The sequence below is a fragment of the Eptesicus fuscus genome, chromosome 17 (genome assembly GCF_027574615.1).
Source record: "Eptesicus fuscus isolate TK198812 chromosome 17, DD_ASM_mEF_20220401, whole genome shotgun sequence".
NCBI lineage: Eukaryota > Metazoa > Chordata > Mammalia > Chiroptera > Vespertilionidae > Eptesicus > Eptesicus fuscus.
In genome coordinates this window covers 36,505,892-36,523,919 of record NC_072489.1, presented here as the reverse complement: position 1 = coordinate 36,523,919, position 18,028 = coordinate 36,505,892, and the positions used below count along the sequence as shown (strand labels likewise).

The following is an 18,028-nucleotide window of genomic DNA, read 5'->3' as shown; positions in this document are numbered from 1 at the left end:
TTTCTAAGAATACATGTTTTATTGCATCTTCTATTTTTTTGTTGTTGCTGTTGTTTCTATTTGATTTTCATAAAACCAAGAAAACATTTTAATGGTTTGCTCTTAGGACACTCCTTGCCCTCACTGTAATTTTCACCAGAGCTCTCTGCTCGTTACTGAAGCTGGAATATGGTATCTACAAAATAATGTCCAACAAGTTCCTAGTACTTTGGATTTATGAGACACATTTAATCTTCCTGCTGTATTTATAACAATCAGAAGTTGGTGAGGGATATCTTTTTCCTGTATCATAAACAGGTTTAAACACTTTTGGGGGGAATATAATGTGAATTTTACTTTTAACATTTCCTAATTATGCTAGAACAATTCATAAGACATTTGACTTATTAAATTATTTACTGTATTGATTATAGTCAGCATAAATATGCTTACGTAGCTGGCTTACCCTTGCGATGCTTATCATCTGCTGCTCTGAGTCTCTCTGAATAATGATTTTTTTTGCAGCTATAGAAATAACGAATGGGTACTGACAGAAGGAAAACCTGCCCAACAAGTGGAAACAGAAAAAGCAAAATTGTGTATTTTTTAGCAAAATTATACTAAGGGAATGTAAGGTACCCCTTCTAACAATACAACACTTTACTTTTGAATGATGTCTTATCATTTACAAAATGATCTCAAGTACATAATTTCTCTTAATCACCATAGCCCTGTGAAGTGTGTGTCATTACCAGGGGTTCAGTACCTTTGTTTTCTGGAGGAAGCTACATCTAATGAAATATGTGCTAACTACTTACATTGTTATATAGTAATTCCAGTTTATGTACAGTCACCTGTACATCATTACCTGTGAAAAATAAGGCCAACACCAGAACCAAGAGGCAGAGTGTTGATGAAGGAGGATTAGGACAGAAAGTTCAAGTACAGAAAGTAATTATAAAAATCCATTATTAAATGGATATTTCTGATGTGAGAGCTTCAGAAATGAGGAAATCTTGTAATAACTATAGTAGTAACAAGCAGAGTAATAAATTTAAGGCCAATAAAAATATGTTACTGTTAGTACTGCACTTAATGATATAGTAATATGAAATGATATGTGCTTGTAAAAGTACAACGTTATGATCAGAGGTAATGAAAACAACTTTTTTTTCCTGGGTCAGTGCTCATTCTATGCTATGTAAAAAAGCCACAGTCAAAGAGAGAAAGGCATTTGGAGAGAACTAGCATGGCAGGACTGACACTTCAGGAGTTAGACTCCATCAGAAGTGGCTGCAATGCATCCATCAGTTTTCATTGGAATCCATCCGAGTGCAGTCAGGCAAGGCATCCGTGACCACCAAGTGCCCTGAAGGCAATATGGGGACACAGGAGGTAGCGCTAGGGTGAACTGAAAATGAAATAGCTTTCCCCTGAATCGAAATTGTTAAAAATAGTTAAGAGTTGTTCAGTACTAATGTGTAATGATTTTGAATCACTAAGTGCTAACTAAATATTAAGAAATGAGTGTAATGTACTTAGTAGGATAAGTGAAATGAACTTAGCAGGATGTACTTTAAAACAAAAAGATTGAGATTTTTCCCTAGTCCTGGCACTTAGAAGAATGATACTATGTGTATGAGATACTAGATAAACAGCTGAGGCTGCTCATGGCCAGGGGTGACTTGCCCTAGGGCTCCAGGTCCCACTCGAGGTCCAGACTGGCTTTCCAAGGGCTGGAGGGATCACAGGATCAAAAGTCCATTTCATTCTTGGTACAATGCTGTGGTACAGTGGTTAGAGGTGCTCTGTATTAAAAGCTGTCACTAAAATACACACAATAACTCTTGGAGTTGTTTTGTGGTTTTGTCTACGTTATAATTATATTAAAGTGGGAGAAAAAAAGCTTCTTTGTAAAATAAACTTTCCCAAGAAAGTATTCATCAGACTGACAGAGGTCCCCAGAAATGGAATTCTTATTCAGTTCCGAGTGTTCATATATGGACTGAAATATGTCCTGTGGGCCATTTTATATTTTAGGCCAATTCTTGTAGAAAAGGTCCCTGGAAGCTTGAACCAGTTTATGAACTAGTCTGCGGTTTGAGGTTACTTACATCCATCCCATCTCTCTTAGTCAGTCTCCATGAACTCTCCAGGACATCTCCTGGTCTGGGAACAAATTGTTTGGGATCGTCTTGCTGGTTTAATTCAAACAGTAAGTGTGGATATAAGGGGCAGTGTATTACAGAATTTGGTCATGTGTTTTGAAAATCTATATACCATTGTAATCATTTGTGGTAAAGATCTTTCTCTAATACCCATTTTTAAAATACTGTTTGTAAAGGTCAACCATTTTTCCTACAGAGTAAGGAAGAAAAGGAGTGAGTGTGTGTGTGTTACGTGCACATGTGTGTGATCACTGTGTTAGATCTGGCACTGGCACACTATGGCCCATGGGACAAAGATGGCCTTTCGCCTGTGCTTGTGAATAAAGAGTTGTAGGACACAGACACCCCCATTTATTGTCTAAGGCTGTCTTTTTGTGCTGCAACAGACCAGAGATTGTATAGCCCAAAGAGCAAAAATTATTTACCATCTAGTACTAGTACTTTACAGAAAAAGTTTGCTAATCCCTGTCCTAGACAATAGCATATAGAATAAGAAACCACAAGAAATTGCATATTAAGAGAGGACCTTTCCCTTCTTAAAAAGATGTTATTAATCAAACCAAAAACAAATTAACATGCATATGAATTCAAAATGCAACAGAAAAAGAAAATGCTTTCACAAATATAGTATTTCAAGGCTGAATAATTAAACTACATTTATAAGTTTATATGTAAAGGTATGGGTAGATTTAATAAAGTTATTGACACAAACTTAAACCCCAGTCATTATTTTGAACAGTATTTCATTTAGGTGAGTAACCAAATGAGCTTCTGACTGTACCTGTGGGAGTTTCCAAAGCTCTGCCAGGTGTGGTATTCCTCCATGAGATCAATGTGATCCAGTGTAGAATTATAGAAATCGGTATAAGGAATAAGGGGAGGGTGGACCAAATTGTTTGCAGTATCTGTAAAGATAAATTCTAACATAATGATCTTTTCCAACATGCACATGATTTACTCTAATAATAAGAAGAACATTTTAATGTCTACCAAGTAGTCTTAACCTGTTCCTATTTTAAGCAATTGTAGCTTCCAATGGAAAAAGTAGTTTTATAATAGTGATCAAAATAGAGCCAATAATGTGTTTTTTCAAAAGAACTTGTGGTGGGGATTGTATTAGTATAATAAAAGGAGCGCCCAGATGGCCCTCTACTCTTTCTGTTCCCCCGTAAGTGTGTTCTCTCCTTAGCATCCCTCAGGAATTCATGAAAGTTCTTGTGTTCTTAGGAGTCACTACTTAGCAGATTATTTGCAGTTGACAGCCATTAACACAGAATACTGCCCAATAAAAAGCATAAAGCTCTCTCATGCTTGTTAATTAACCGTGAACTCCATTTTCAAAACAGAAAGTAAATTACAACTCTCCACTTCAAAGAAATGCTTTAAAATGTAAGAATGCCTCCATAGTATTTAGAGATCCTTATGGAAATGTCTCTAATATTTAAAAACAAAATAAAAGTAAAGATGATAGAAGAACAAAACCTACTAAGTAAAGCCAGCACTTTAGATGCTGATGGGATCCACCAGGAACATTTTGTTAGGGGTGGAAATTCTTCAGGCTTTGCAGGAAACAGTCGTAAAGAAATAAACTGCAGCAATCTCTCTACCAATTGTTTGAACCTCTTCTGTGATAATCTGGTAAAGATTTTGAAATAATTCCAATCAAAATTCACATTGTCTATTTTGGCAATATATTCATTAGATAGTAAAGTGCATTCTATATGCATAAACTTTTAGAATATTCCCCCAAATTCTATTTTTAAATTGCCAAACATTTGAAAAGATGGAAAATCTCACCTGGACTATTACTTCTTAATTGAATAAGAAATAAACATTAATATTACTATAAAGTTAGTATTAAACATTTAATTTTATGCCAAAAACTCAGATGTGTAAAGGCTTTCAACAGTCAATTCTATTATTCGCAGACTCTGTATGTGCAAGTTCACCTACTTGCTAAAATTAATTGTAACCCCCCAAATTGATAATGTGGCTCTTTCATTGTCACTTGTAGATGTGCAAACAGTGGCAAAAAATTCTAGTTGCCCAATGTGCACATTCCCAGCTGATGCTGAAAAAGGAACGCTCTGTCTTGTTCTAGCTCTCATGCTGTAAGCAAGCGACCTTTATGCAGTCTGCATAGTGTCACGTTTTTCACATTTTTGTGCTTTTTGTTAGTGATTTTGCTGTTTTAAAATGGCCCCCAAAAGTAGTGTTAAAGTTTTGTCTAGTTTTCCTAAGTACAAGAAGGATGTTGTATGCCATACAGACAATACACTTGTGTTAGATAACATTTGTTCAGACATGAATCATAGTGCTGTTGGCTATAAATTCAATGTTAATGAAACAACAATTTATCTTAAACTAGTGGCCTGGGGCACGAAAGTTGTGCACATTAAAAGGGAATTGATTAGAGGAAATATTTTAATATTGCTATTTGCCCTTTCTCTATAATAGAAGTGTCAGAGATGAAAGAAAATTAGTAAAATATATATGAAAATTTCCCTCCTGTCAGAGTTGGGGGTGCGCTGCGGGACCCAGAGTCAAGTCCCTGCCCACCTGCGTGTGCCTCGAAATTGTGTGAGACCCAGACATGGCCGGCCCCAACCCCGTTAAGACCCATTGGGTGGGGGGGCGCGCAGCCTCAGGTCCCCCGTCAAGCCCTGCTGGGTGGGGGATGTGCAGCCTCACTTCCCCCAGCCTGGCCTCAGGTCCCACAGCCCCAGGGTGGGGGTCGAGGCCTCAGGTCCCCCCGCGTGGCCTCAGGTGCCCTGGTGCAAGGGTGTGATGACCATTTGCCTATGAGCTCTTTATTATATAGGATAAGATGTCTTTAAATAGAAGTACAGGTAAAGCAAGGTTATGTAGTCATCAGCTGATGAAAATGTTGACCTTAAAGCTCGAAGGAGCCTAATGCTGTGTTTCCTTTAGGGGCAATAGTTTAGTAGTCACTAATTCACTGTTCACAGTATATTTATAGAACACTAGAGGTCCGGTGCATGAATTCGTGCACCAGTGGGGTCCCTTGGCTTGGCCTGCGGGATCAGGCCGAAACCGGTTCTCCAAGATCCCCGAGGGGTCCCGAATTGCAAGAGGGTGCAGGCCAGGCTAAGGGACCCCACCGGTGCATGATTGGGGACGGGGAGGGAAGCGGGAGGTTGGCCAGCCAGGTAGGGACCATGGGAGGGTTCCAGGGCATGTCCGGCCTGTCTTGCTCAGTCTCAGACCCCAGCAGCAAGCTAATCTACTGGTTGGAGTATCTGCTCCCTGGTGGTCAGTGCATGTCATAGCGAGTGGTTGAGTGGCCTTAGCATATCATTAGCATCTTATGCTTTGATTGGTTGAACAGCCGACTGGATGACCGGACACTTAGCATATTAGGCTTTTATTACATAGGATACTAATGTGAATAATGAGAATCGACTGTATTTTAAAATTAATTTTGAAAATATTTTGCCTCTTTAATTGTTATCAATCATGAAGAAAAGTAATTGTTGATGGAGTATACTATGAAAAAAGTATGGTACTTTTATAAATTGATATTGATGGCTAATCTACATTTTATAAAGATGCTTTTGGGGAAGGAAAAGCACCATGTAAATAATGGTGAAATTTATATTGATACAGAGACAGGAAATAAAAAGACACAAATTAAAATACTAATGTCTGAGCAAATCCAGGCACCATCTATGAGATGTTTGAAAAACCAGTGATAGAAATGCACTGTATAAAAGCAAGAGTAGTGGACAGAAATCTCAACCACAGCTTGCACAAGCAAAATGGTTACTGACATTAGAAACAGATTTTTAATTACCCTCTATGTAGTACTAAAATATATGCATATAATTGCCTTTTGAGGCACTGTAAAGTATAAGTATAAATATATTTAAATCATAGCAAATTTAAACTCTAAAATTATGTAAGTTCTTAATATCATAGAAGGACTTACTTTTTAACCCAGTGGACTAAGAAATGATGGTCAGCTTCCACTAAGGCAGCTATCTGTCTTAGCAAGTGAGCATAGATGACGTATGTAGATGTGTTATTAAACTGAGGATTCTGAAAAAGATATTAAAAGTAATTGTGTTAAAATATTGTAAACATGTAAAAAGAAAGACACTAAGCTTAATGAGGTAAGTGGTAAATTCAGAAGACGAGATTTGAAGTTATGAAATACTAGGTGAAATCCTTTAAAACAGTCATCTATTTGTTTAATTATTTAATTAGCAGAGATTTGGTACAGTTCCACTGTGGCACAGTGGAAAGAGCACGAGCTTCAGAACTGAGACAGATCTGGGTCTGAGTGAGCAGAGCTTATTGCTAATATACAGTCCTCAAAAACTTAAGCTTCATGTTGTTTTCTAGCATTCACTATCTCTACATATATATATCCCCCACCCCCAGTTTTGCCTTTTCCCCCATTTTCCTTCCTTACATCTCTCAACTACTTCTTGTCTATTCCTCCCCACACACACTTTTCTTTTTTCCTCTTTTCCCACTTCTCTATCTTTACCCTGCATATTTCCTTTTATTGGACACAGTAATGAACTAAGCACTACCTTATTTAATATATTATTTTCTTACCTTTAAATGAGGTAGTAACTTATTTGCACCTTTTGCAAATTGTAAAGAATGACAGATGCAGTATGCTAACTATGGTAATAATATAATTCTTCCTTAAAAATAGTAAAAACTAAAAATTACTTTGCATTTGTCTGGACCTTATTTTTTCTATCTGTGAATCTGTAGCGCTCAAGAAGAAATATGTTCATCACCTTTGTTTTGCAAATATAAACCACTTTGATTTTTCTATTCGTATTCTAGCTCAAGCATTTATTGAAAATACACAGAGATCTTGGAAACTTACTACTTAGAAAATAAAAGAAAGTTTTGGAGCCCATTCCTGTTATAAGAAAGGAGATTAATTGGAGGGGGAGGATGTTCTTTCCTTCTGTTTGTGCCCGAATACCACAGCAGGAAGGCAAGAATTAAAAATTTAATCCCAGAGATAAATTAGCTTCCCATTGTTTGTTTTTTGTAGCTTTAATTCTCTCACTACAAGTAACTACAATCCAAAAGTATCAATAATGTTGCTCAAAAGAATACTTTATATTTAATATAATTTCACCTATATACATGCATAGACTGAGGTCTAAATTAGATAACTAAAATTCTTGCTTTCTTACCTGTAAAAGTATAAAATATGCTCTAAGATCATCTTTTGTTCGTGGACTGAAAAAGAAGTATAATTGATTAGAGATTACAGTATATAATAAAAATGATCCATTAATATTTCTGTGAGAATTGAGTCGATAAAAGCCAAAAACTAGACCTAAGTAAATATGTATTATTATTGAGACAGTAACATATCTCTAATATGCTGAGAATATAGGTTCCTCTGTGCCTATTCTAGGCTGATTCTGAAGATACCTAAAAACGGAGTTAACTAGGCTATTACATTTTATGAAGTAAATATCACGATTAACTCTAGAAACACTTAAGAGCCTGGAAAATAATTAACAATTTTAGAATACTTATGTTTTTGTTTTAATAAAGGATAACTGAGATATCAAAAGTATTTATGCATTAAAAAAAGAAATAGGCTTGGGAGTACAGTTCTATTATTGAAGTGAAAGATGTAGAAGTGTCTGCAGGTCAAATCACACTTTGAATACATCTAGTATATTTCCAATAAAAAGAATCTTATTTTGAATACCCCTGAAAAGTAAATTTTAATTGTGCCATGTTAATCTGGATTTCCACATGATCAAATTTGACCAAGTTTTTATTCCCCAAGCTAATGACTGTTACTTGCCCTCTCAAGATCTATTAAATACACTGACAAACACTCGGAAGTAACTTCTTGCATTACAAATGGTCCCCCTATGGGATAACTAGATGCAATTAATGATCCTTGATTGAATCCTGGATTGAAAAATAAAACCCAGATATTAAAGAACAGTTTTGAGCCAACTATGGAAATTTAAATGTGGACTGTATTTTAGAGAGTATTAAATGAATATTAAATGTATTATGGTCACAGAGAAAAATGTGATTAGGAAATACATGCTGAAGTAATTAGGGGCAAAGTATCATGATGCCTTCCATTTATTAAAAACAAATTCCATGCATAGGGAGAAAAAGCAAAAGCAAATGTGGCAAAAAGTGAACAACTCGTGAATTCAGGTGGTGGTGAATGAGTTTTCATTATCTTTAACTTTTCTGTAATTTGAAATTTTTCAAAATTCAATGTTGGGGGGAAAATGGTTCACCTCCAAGTATCTCCTTGAATTTCCGTTAAGAAAATAAAATGATGAAATAATGATTTACTTTTCTGTTATAGTTATAAATTAAGTATGAAAATATAAATCATTGCCCAAAATGTACTAAATGACCTTTACAAAATATAAAGCCACATAATCTGAAATATAACTATGTATTACATATATATTAAAGTTAGAAATTAATATGTATATGCTTGTATATATAACATTTTAAAATTAGTAATATTTCTTTGTAGGAGAATTATCTCAACGAAATAATTATTTATATTATTTAGGTTTAACCTTTTGCACTTGGATGTCAAGTGTGACTCGACACGGTTAGCATCGGTAGCAGGAATCGAGAAAAAAGCAAGTGAGTGCAAAGGGTTAAACCAAATAGAAACCATTTCTGTCTGTAATATTCTACATAATTTTCAGACTGTTTTCTCAGTGGACTAATGTTTTGTTTTATAAATTATATTTGAAAATATTTTAAAACACTCAAGGCAATTCATAAATATTAAAATTTCTGGTGATAGGAGAGTCCTACTTTTTCCCATTTTATAGCTGCACCATTGTGATTTCCAGTTCTCTGGCCTATGCACTAGTATTTCAGTACAGTATACAGTTCGGGCTATAGAAATTGTGGTTCAGATCACAGGCTCTTTGCCAAACTGCCTGGGTTCTAATCCTGACTTACTGGGTTAACTTGGGCAATTTACTCTGTAAATTTTCTCAACTGTAAAATGAAAATAATCATATTACCTATTTTATAGAATTGTAGTAAAGATTCAATGAGAAACACATGTAAAATTGTTAGGAAGGTACTTAGCCCATAATAGTCAATAAACTAGATTTTGTTGTTGTTATAATAAATCAAAATAAAACAAGATTTTTAGGTATTGAACATACATTCCTCTGAAACATGAGTCCCATCACATTGTCATTTTAATCTGTATTGGACACACTTTTCAAGAGCAGAGAGGGGAAGCTTACTAGAGGGGACTGAGATCCCAGCAGTTTCAGACCACTGGACTTCCTCATTCTCCTACAAATGATCTTTACATTCTAATTTTCTCTTCATTTTTAATGAAGCATTATGTGTACAACCAGAAATACAAAATTCAAGGAAAATACAAATATATAGTAGAATGATAAATTAGGAAAAACACTGTTTAAGTTAAAAAATCACATGAAATTATATGTTATGATTTCAATTATTTTAAAAGAGGACTAGACAAAAATAGCAAAATGTAAACATTTTTACTTTTTTTTTACACTACTCTGGCTTTTAAAAATTTTCTATAACAACTAGGCATCTCTTTGAAAATTTATTAAATTTTGAACAGTTATTAAAATATATAAGGTACATTTGATATTATATTTAGGAATTCTAGTTTGGTAATATTTTTAGACTGGGCTTAATATAAACATGTAAATTATAATTTTATGGTATTCATATGGCTTTATAGAAGCTATTATTGAAATTACAGTGCTGTTTAAACAGTATCAATTTAAATAATATGTACTTTTGAAAGTATATTTTTATATTCTACATATTCTCAGTTCAAAACAGTATCAATTGCATTGCCCATCACTCCTCAAATAATGATTCAATATTTGGTTCTAAGAAAAAACATTTCAGCAGTTAAACTTACATTTTCTTATATTAGAAATAAAAAATTTTGCTTTGGCTACCAGAAAGTCCAAGGCTAAATTTAATGCCCATATTATTTCATCCTAGGTTACATGTACTACTCATCCCATATCTGTATAGCACTCATGTCTGTACGCAAATTTTATATACGATGTTAAAGGATTCAGAGATCTTTTAAAGCCCACCCATAGACCCTCCTGAGAAGTCACAAATCTCAAGTTTAAAAACTTTGTTGTAAATGGTTTATAACTTCTTTCTCATCTTTGTTTTTATTACAACAACTAAAATTGACTCAGGGTAAAATACATACATATGTAACATAAGATGTATGAGATGTGTAAACTAACCATCTATACTGACTAGCTAGATATTAATTACAATTACCCTTTCCATTCTCGTAACAAGCTGTTAATGATTCCCTTTAATACTGTCTTCTGAATGTCTTGAGGCTGTAGGCAAAAGAAAATCATAAAATAATTAGGATTAGCTACTAAAGTGACTTTTTAAACATTGCTTATCCATTCACCTATTAAAGGATATCTGGGTTGCTTCCAATTTTCGGCAATTTTGAATAAGGTTGCTATAAAATTTGTGTGCAGGTTTTTGGGTGGACATAAGTTTTGAATCATGTGGTTAGACAACTAGGGCACGACTTCTGGGTCATATTGTAAACTTGTTTAGCTGTGTAAGAAAATGAAAATATAACTTATTGAAATTTGTGGGATACAGCAAAAGTAGTGAATGAATGTATTAATAAAAAGATCTAAAATAAATGATTTAAGCTTTCAATCTTGGGAAATTAAAACAGGAAATCAAGTCCAAGTAATCAGAAGAAAATACATAATAAAGGTTAGAAGAGAAATAAATATAATTGAAAACAGGGAACTAATAGAGAAAAAGCAATAAAACTAAATGCTAGTTTTTGGAAAAGATTAATAAAGTTGATGAACCTTTAGCCAGACTAACCAAGAAAGGAAGATTAAAGACAGTAATTACTAATATCAGAACTGAAAGCAGGATCATCACTACTGATACCTGGACACTGAAAGGATATCAGGGAACTATTATGAACAACTCTGTGCCCACAGTTTAAAAACCTAGATAAAATAGACCTAGTCTTTGGGAGATACAATCTCCCAAAAGTCACACAGAGAGACATCGATAATTTGAATGGACCTATATTTATTAAAGAAACTGAATCAATGATTAATAACTTTGCAAAACAAACACCAGGCCCAGAAGATTTAACTGGTGAGTTCTACTGAAAATTTAAGAAAGGAAGGATACCAATTCTTTACAATTTCGTCCAAAAAACAGAAGAGAGAATATTTCCTAACTTATCCTATGACATCAGCATTATCCTAATACCAACCTAAAGATATTACAAGAAAAAGATTACAGATCAATATCTCTTCTGAACACAGATGTAAAAATCCTCAACAAAGTATTAGCAAATCAAACCCAACAATGTATACAAAAAATTATACACTATGATCAAGTGGGATTTATTCCAGGTATGCAAGGCTGGCTCAATATTTGAAAATCAATTAATGTAACTCATCACATCAATAAGCTGAAGAAGAAAATATCATATGATCATATCAATAGCATTGAAAGCATTTGATAAAATCTAACACCAATTCATGATAAAGCCTCAGCAAACTAGGAATGGAGGGAAATTTCCTCAATTTGGTAAAGAACATTTACAAAAATCCTTGAGTCAACATAATTTTAATGGTGAAAAACTGATAGGTTCATCTTGTATTTTCCATATTGAGTCCTGGAATTAGCCATTTCTCCAGTGAACTCTGGTTCCTTTCTGTGAGGAATGGTATTTAGAAACCATGCATGCTCAAGTGCTCATTGCTACTGGGTGTTACTTCTTCTAGGCCCTTTCAGAGAACAGTGTTAGGAAACACACACACACACACACACACACACACACACACACACACACACATCCATATCCATCTATTAAAATCCATGAGTTCATTATGATGTCTTCTTAATGCCAAAAACTAAGAAAAACTAAAGATTTGTTTACGTATTTAAAAAAAATCTTTAGACTGAAGATACATAAAATACTGTGTATAAAAGTTACTTGGCTTAATTTTTTTAAGGTATGATTATAATATTCAAAGTATAGCTAGGTGGTTTTTTTTTCTGTTTATATTACATTTTAAAGGATTTTTCCCTCATGTTGTATATTTTTAATTTTTTAGTGCCTATAAAATACTAACATCATTCCGAGTCAGAAAAAGTCAGAGAAGTGTCCCAAGAGTGGAATTTTTGGGTCACAATGTATGCATAAGCAAAATATGTTAGCAATAATGCCCAGCAGTTTTCCAAAGTGGTTGTTTATACTTACCCAATCAGGCTATGGAAGTTCTAAGTGCTCCACAATATTGCCTATTCTTGGTAAGGTTCTTAAATTTAATTTTTTTTTACTAATTTTGAATGGATATATAATCTTATCTTCATTTCTCTAATGACAAATGTTATTAAGTACCCTTTCATATATTTAATTGTGAAGTACTGAGATTAGCAATAAGCAAGAATGTCTGCTATAACTTATTTTATTTAAAATTATATAATAAGGCAAATACAACTATGCATGCATACATAGGTACAAGGACTGGAAAGAGATAAAACTCATTTTTCACAAACAACTTGATTGTCTATACAGAAAATCCAAATAAATCTGATATACTGTGAGAATTAATGAATAAATTTAGCAAGGTAAATGAAGATAAATGTATGAAGGTATTTCCATACTAGTAACAATTAGAAAATGAATTATGATAGGATAAAAAAATCAAGTACCTAGAAATAAATATCATAAGATATGTCAGACCTTTACTCAGAAAACTGTGAAGCATTACCAAGAGAAATTTAAACAAGATTTAAGTAATTGGAGGGATATACCATGCTCATGGATTGAAAGGATGTCAATTCCTCACATACTGATCTATAGCAGTGGGATTCTCTAAATGTGATCCCTGGATCAGGAGCATCAACATATCCTGGGAACTTGTTAGAAACACAGATTCTTGGGCTCTATCCCGGACATTCTGAATCTGAAACTGCATTTTAAGAAGCCCTTCCTGTGACTCTGATACATGATAAAGTTTGAGAACCACTCATCTGCAGATTCAATGCAATGCCAATACAATAAAATAACTGACCTCCTTTTGCTTAAGGGAAGCATAATTTTACGTTAGTAAGTCTCCCTAAACAAGGACTGGACATAAATGTATTTTCTGCTTAATTCTCATTTAGTTATAAAAATAAAAACAATCTAACTTTCTGAGAATTCCAACTAAATTTACTATAACATTACATCAGAGTGATTTTTACAATATTTGTGTAGCTGCTTTTGAAATACAGAAGAGACAAAGAATTATACTACTTGCATGTGTTCATAAATAATACTTACAGTATTAAGTAAGGCATCATATACAGCATTCACAAATTTAGCATTAATCCCAGAGTCTTCAATGGTATTAAATGAGGTGGTGGCATCTTTCTGCAAATCCAATTAAAGAATTAAGTGTATATAAAATTTTAAGGACTGTTCTTAGTCATATTTGAATCATAATTGTTCCTTCATAATTTCTAATATTTTCTAGTATGATGATAAAGAACATTCAGGGCAAAACTGCTAAAATAAAAAATGAATATAGAAGAATTATTTAACTTAAAACTGAAAGAATGGAGACAAATATTAACATTTAATACAAATAAAATCTAAGATATCACTTAAGTAATATTTGTGATACAAGTAATTTCAGAAATTAATACATATATGTTTTTTAAATAGTTGCTTAAGTCAATATTGGGTACGAAAAAGAAAACTTATCTATTTTTTAATTTAAAATGAAAAATGTGTTTCATGTATTATTACCTTAAATGCAGCATTTAGTTCTGGGAAAGAATCAAACGTTGTTAGATAAAAATCATGTACTGCTTTCCAATCTCCTGACGACTTAGATTTTTCTACATCTTCCCTAAAATGAAAACATATACTAACTATAATAGAAGGAAATATTATTCAGATAAAATAGCATTACTTCTTTACACATAAATGTCACCAAACATGCAACTTGATATAATGAAGCTGAATACAGAAACATGTTCCAGTTATTGTAAATATGATTTATGGATCTATAATCCTTAATTAGATTGAGATATTAATCCAGCTTTAGTTTTCCTATTTACCTGTTTTTTGAAAAGTTCATTCTTGACATGCTTATTACAAGTAACACTCTTTCTTTACTTCACTTCAGAGCCAAACGTCTTGAGAAGTATTGTTTATATTCTGTCTCTACTTTCTCATTATTCCTTTGCTCCTTCAAATATTCAGTTGAATTTTTTAGTAGTGACATAGCTTTTATAGTTCATGTGTTACATAGCATATAAAATCTTATTTTTAAAAAATGAAACATTCTATTATTTTATTACTACCTTTGTCTCCTGCTTTGCCTGTTTTGACTCATATTCTCTTATTTAGTGTTTCTTTTGCTGCGACATCATCTACCCCTTACCTGTTACATACATATTTTTTTTCACCTTCCACTTGAGACATCTAGTCTTTGGTGACTGCACTCTTGGCTAAAACCTTATCATGATCCACAAGATCAACTGCTCACACAAAACTATTAAATTATATAAAGTACTGACATGCAGATAACTATATGTCTAATATAATAGTGAGCTGCAACTTACTGAAAGTCTTTCATAGTTTTGGGCTGGATAGGAAGGGCAGATTCTGGAGGAACTGCGGCCTTTATTTCAGATGATGCATCTGTAGAGATACGCTGTTTCTGTCTAACATCAAGGCAAATTGGTGGTAGGTCTGTCACTGTGAAGCATAAAAAAGCATTCAGTGTAATTAATCACAAAAATTTCTCCAAATTATAAAATGCCAGGCTAACTCAACATGAACAGAAAACAAATGAGTTGTTTTGTGTTGCATTCAACTTGGGGTCATGTGACAAAGTCCTACCATAGGGAAGGGCACTTACAGTAGGTCTATCCCCGCTTCCCCAACTTCACCCATAACAGATATTGGGCTGTATCTTACCTTAAAACTTATCTACAGATGTCAAACAGTTTCTTTCCCCTGCTCTTTTCCCAAAAGTTGTCTTTCAGGGAATATTTCAGTGAGATTCAATGTTTTAAATGTTTCGTAGCTCTTTGAATATGACCAAATCATTTATTTGCATTCTCAGCAATTCTTTATTGGAGTTTTAGCATTTTCTTAAGAATTTGCATGAAATTTTTATTTTATTCTGTTTGCAAATATTGGCCAGTTCATTGTTTGTTCTTTTGTTGTACTTTAGTACCTTTTAATTATGTAATAAAATGAATACACAAGAATCTCATAAAACAAATGTATGGGTTAATGAATAGTATTTATTATAAGACAAACACCTTTGAAACCACTAACAAGTCAAGGGATAGTGTTACCAGCCCTTTCTTGCTCCAACTACCCATATGTTGGGTAGACTCTGCCTATTTTAATGTTAATTTCTTCAGATTCCTTTTTATCTTTTCTTCATTTATTTTACACATTTCCACCTTTTTTCTTATAGCTCCTTTACGGCATGATTTGTTATGTTTGTTTGCTTTTGTGTTTCTCCTAGTTTTAAAAATATTTTTAATTCTTTATTATCACCTCATTTCTCAATGTTTACAATTCCATGTTCTTCCAAGTGTCATATTTTCTTAATGAATTTCAGCTCATCTTGAAATAGGGTTTTATCTATTTTTGTGGATATTGTTTCTGATGGGCTCTCATTGTTCAAGTGGCTGTTATTCTGTTTCTTATTCTTATTTAGTACAATAAAATCTTGTAATAAAAAATTATAGAATTTTCCCTGGCTGGTGTGGCTTAAGTTGGTTGGGCATCACCCCTTGTACCAGGAGGTTGCTGTTTCGATTCCCAGTCAAAGGCGCATTCCTGGGTTGTGGGCTCGATCCCTGGTAGGGGGTATGCAGGAGGCAGCCGATCAATGTTTCTCTCTCCCTCTCCCTTTCCCTTCCTCTTTCTCTAAAAAATCAATGAACTATTCTTTAAAAACAAATCTGGAATTTGATTTTTGCTCATTTTCTGTTGCCAATATTTTAAAAATATATTTTATTGATTTTTTACAGAGAGGAAGGGAAAGTGATAGTTAGAAACATCGATCAGCTGCCTCCTGCACACTCCCCACTGGGAATGTGCCTGCAACCAAGGTACATGCCCTTGACCAGAATTGAACCTGGGACCCTTGAGTCCGCAGGCCGATGCTCTATCCACTGAGCCAAACCGGTTAGGGCCAATATATTTTTAAAAAAACGTGTTTATTGATTTCAGAGAGAGGAAGGGAGAGGGAGGGGGGTAGAAACATCAATGGTTGAGAGAATCATTGACCTGCTGCCTCCTGCATGCCCCCTACTGGGGATCCAGACTGCAACCCGGGTATGAGACCTGACAGGGAATCAAACCATGACCTCCTGGTTCATGGGTTGACACTCAACCACCAAGCTACACTGGCTGGGCTGCCAATATTATTTGAAATTAGTTTCCCAAACTTTTAGGAGGAGGTGTAGCCCCCCCCCCTTTTTTTTTTTTTTTTTTTTTTTGTGGAACTCAAATATATGGCAGCTTGCTTTCTGGGATTTCCAGGCCCTGTTTCCCTCCTCCACTTTTAATTTAGGTATCCTCATTCCTTAATCCCTATTGTTCCAATGCTGCTCAAATCAATCAGTATGGGGCCCAGGTCTGGAAGGGGCTCTAATAGTCAGTTTTGAGAACTCACAGGGGTGACATGCTCCCTTCAGATTTAGCATGAGCTCTCTCTGCATTCATCTCCTCTTGGCAGAACCTCTCAATTTCAGCCTTTGTTCTCACTGGCCTCCTGAGCTCTCCAATGGATACCTGTTACTTATTTTGCAGCTTTCCTGTTCTCAGGTCCATCAAATAGCCCAGATGCTTCCTTTGCTTACACCTGCCGGGATGCTAACCCTGGAGATCTATCTTATGCTTTTGGTGATTTGCCCTGCTTATCCTTTTAGACCATTTATATGTAACTAGAGGCCCGATGCACAAAATTCGTGCAAGAGTAGGCCTTCCTTTTCCTGGCTGCTAGCACTGGCTTCCCTCTGGCACCTGGGACCCGGGCTTCCCTCACAGCCCCAGCTTCATCTGGAAGGTCATCTGGAAGGATGTTCGGTCTAATTAGCATATTACGCTTTTATTATTATAGATTATTGATATGTTAGGGCTTAAATCGGTCATTTTATTTTTTGTTTTTTATTTTCCTGCCTTCCTGTGGGTTATGTGAACACTTTTCAGAATTCCATTTTGATTTATCTGCTCCAGATATCCAGATATTATATACACACTAGAAGCCCAGTGCATGAATTCGTGCACAGGGGAGGGGGTGTCTCTTGGCCTGGCCTGTGGGGATCGGGCCAAAACTGGCTCTCTGACATTCTCCGAGGGGTACCGGATTGCAAGAGGACGGTTCTTGGGTGACACACCCTGGACTCGGGTTCCCTCCTCTCTAGTTCCAGGTGGGTCACCAGAGAACCGCAGCTGCCAAGTCACCATAGCTTGGCAGCTCCTGCACTGAGTGTCTGCCCCCTGGTGGTCAGTGTGCATCATAGCTACCGGTCGGACAGTTGAATGGTCAGTCGCTTAGGCTTCTATATATATAGATAACTTACCAGTCTACTGGTGTCATCATTTCACTAGTTGAAATTATACCTCCTTTACATACCTCCTTTACAATGTTATGTTTGTTTCCATTGTTAACCGTAACTTAGAAAACATGAAAGGAAAAGGAAAGTCTGTTGTATTTACCTATTTTTTGCTTATCTTGTTCTTCTTTCTTATGTTTCAAGGTTCCTACTTTTATTGTTTTCTTTTTGCTTAGAGAACCTCTTAATGCATTGGTTTAGGATAGGTATACTGG

General features: G+C 34.7%; 1 protein-coding gene and 1 long non-coding RNA gene across 2 annotated transcripts in view; one reads left to right on the top strand and one right to left on the bottom strand.

The window, feature by feature from the left end:
* The window catches only part of LOC129152021 (uncharacterized), a 75,841-nt gene that overhangs the window by 26,600 nt on the left and 31,213 nt on the right, over positions 1–18,028 (top strand). The gene's annotated exons all lie outside the window — the stretch shown is intronic.
* Positions 1–18,028, bottom strand: part of HECTD2 (HECT domain E3 ubiquitin protein ligase 2) — a 59,598-nt gene that overhangs the window by 19,102 nt on the left and 22,468 nt on the right. The window contains exons 3-11 of the mRNA XM_008156917.3: positions 14,793–14,928; positions 13,972–14,074; positions 13,504–13,593; positions 10,452–10,516; positions 7,334–7,379; positions 6,097–6,206; positions 3,634–3,782; positions 2,929–3,052; positions 446–542 (exon numbers count right to left, since the gene is read on the bottom strand). Coding sequence (XP_008155139.2) covers positions 446–542; positions 2,929–3,052; positions 3,634–3,782; positions 6,097–6,206; positions 7,334–7,379; positions 10,452–10,516; positions 13,504–13,593; positions 13,972–14,074; positions 14,793–14,928 — 920 coding nt within the window. The remainder of the gene's footprint in view (positions 1–445; positions 543–2,928; positions 3,053–3,633; positions 3,783–6,096; positions 6,207–7,333; positions 7,380–10,451; positions 10,517–13,503; positions 13,594–13,971; positions 14,075–14,792; positions 14,929–18,028) is intronic.